This window comes from Antrostomus carolinensis, unplaced genomic scaffold (assembly GCF_000700745.2).
Source record: "Antrostomus carolinensis isolate BGI_N321 unplaced genomic scaffold, ASM70074v2 scaffold19885, whole genome shotgun sequence".
Classification (NCBI taxonomy): Eukaryota; Metazoa; Chordata; class Aves; order Caprimulgiformes; family Caprimulgidae; genus Antrostomus; species Antrostomus carolinensis.
Window position 1 is genome coordinate 18,595 of NW_010317300.1, and position 2,486 is coordinate 21,080.

At 34.4% G+C, this 2,486-nt stretch overlaps 1 protein-coding gene across 1 annotated transcript in view; it reads left to right on the forward strand.

The window, feature by feature from the left end:
* The window catches only part of MYZAP (myocardial zonula adherens protein), a gene marked incomplete at its 5' end in the record, with an annotated part of 33,754 nt that overhangs the window by 18,528 nt on the left and 12,740 nt on the right, over positions 1-2,486 (forward strand). The window contains 2 exons of the mRNA XM_029085097.1: positions 524-637; positions 1,526-1,678. Coding sequence (XP_028940930.1) covers positions 524-637; positions 1,526-1,678 — 267 coding nt within the window. The remainder of the gene's footprint in view (positions 1-523; positions 638-1,525; positions 1,679-2,486) is intronic.

Sequence of the window (2,486 nt, forward strand, 5' to 3'; positions counted from 1 at the left end):
GGATGACAAATTTTCACATAATAAAACTCTCTGCTGACTTCTACCTGCTTCAATATTGTTTCATCCTTAAGTCTTCTTGATGTAGCTTCTTTATGTACCTGAATAGTCAGTTCCTTCTTAATTAAGGCTATTTAACAGTTCACGCAAACCTTTCTAGATTTCCTGATTTCTTACATTCTTCTGCTTTTCACTGTGACTTTTTGCAATCTGCCCACTCTGTGTATATAAACTTTCTGAATAGACATATGCCAAGTGTCCTCTTGTCCTTTCAAAAAGAACAGCTTTTACAGTGATTACATATGAGCTAAACAGATACTTGTGCCTTATTTCTGCCAGCATATTTGGATTTAAGTTTTGTTTGTTTCTGAGGTGTAAGAATATGGTTTGAAGCCTGTGTATTTTAAGCATCCTAGTTCTGTGAAAATTAACCATGGGATCTTTTTCTTCTGTAACTCCCTTTGAAAGAATAGATAAACTTTATCATTATTCTATACAAAACTTTTTTTTTTCTTTTCCTGCTCAGGTGACAAATGCTCATCAGGAATCCTTAGAGAATCATGTGCGAGTGCAGGCTGCAGCCTTAGATAGCTTTAGTGAAATGAACAGCTCCTTGACATCAGCATCAATAGACTTGCAGGTACATTTTAATAGCTGTTTCACAGCTGACAACTGTCTTTTCTGACATGGATTTAAAAGCATACATAAAACATGGATGACAAATATAGAACCTAACACTAAACAAGCCTACAAAGTACTGTCTTGGATATCTACAGAAGCTAATTTAGGAAACTAAAAAAAAAAAAAAAATTACAACACCTGTGCTTTTTAAAAATCTGTTAAAAAATAGTATATATAATAGATACTGATCTTCAGCAGACTAATGCCACTAGTCATGTCTCTATGGTGAAAATCTAAGAAAATCTATCTAAGGTGAAAATGTGGTTACTTCTTTATTGTGCAAAACACATCTCCTGCCTTTTTCCTAACTTCACTGGTTAACAGAAATGGAAGTGGCATGTTTGGATGCTAAACACTTGAGAGACTTCACATACCTGTGAAATGTAGGGGGAGTGAGAAGGTGGGAATGAATTTTCTGTTTTAAAGATTTCCAAGTTCCCACATAAAAAAACTGAAAAACTGAGCTGAAAAACTTAAATGTTCCTGCTTTCTTGTATGTCACAGTTTTTCTCAGTCTAGTGCATTTAACATGTATAGCATGGCCCTTGGAGAGAAGAAAGGAAGATTGTTGGGAATGGCATTCATACTGAAATCTATCCATGTTCCTTTCTTTATTTTTAGTATTCCAGGACTTGATTTCACTTAGCATGTTCCTCATGGAAATACCTTCTAGCAGACTAAATACAACAAAAGCCATAATTTTAAATATTAAAATTGCAGAGCTGTTCACGCTGCATTGACACACCAGAAAACTCTTAAATGTTCTCTCTGTTACATAATTTCTCGACTATATTAGTTCACCAAATTATTTGTGATTTTTAATATATGGTTTGCCTCTTTCTTCTAGAAAACTCTAGTGGATGTTACATTGGAGAACACTGACATAAGGGAACAAATAAGGAATTTAAAACATACGCATGAGCAGTCTATGGAAAAGCTGAGAGAGAAGCAAAAGCAACTGGAAACAGCACAAATTGAAAATCAGTTACTGAAATTAAAGGTGCAGTATATAAACTTCCCTAAAAATATTGCACTGTAAGGGCATTAGGAGTATGTTAAATTAATTCCTTGGCCTTATTTGTAAAGGGTTCATCATTCTTCATGCTTTCATCATTCCCTAGAGCTCACATATTCCTGTGAATCAGTACTGTTTTAATAACAAAGAATCTCAGCTGGCAGCAGTCAGTCTTTCCATAACATGGGATTACCATTCAGGGCATGTTGGCAGGTGATAATTCAAACCATTAAATGGTTATCAATGTCCATTGCTGTAAGTAAAAGAATAGTATAACTCTCTACAGTGCTGTAAGAATTTCTTTATGTTGAATTTGTTTATTTGGTTTTGCCCAATTTTTAATAGGTAATCTATTAAGTTTTATGAGCATATGGTCACCAGATATGTGTTGTAACAGCAAGTGTCTTGGAAAGAGAATGAAAATATTTCTTTCAGAGAAATGCAAGGAAGTACAATGCAAACTGGGAGGTTTTATATGCCAGAAAGCTTGACCATTTTCTCCTCTCAGACTTTTCTGGAAACCTTTGTCTCTTAAAATTGCTCAAAATAGACTAAGTTGGATATAGCACTATATCAGAATTAGTCATTGCTGGTTTATTCATGTTTAATTTTGCCAGAGATTGTTTCTTTTTGGCTCTCTAGTGACTTGCATTGATGCTTAATGATGAACGAGTAAACAAGAAAACATGAACATAAGTGTATTTCACCTTGCAATTCATGTTCTAGTTTCCTCTTATAGCGAAGCTTTACACGCTATGAAAGCAGCTTTATTTTTGTACCTGCTATTGTCAGC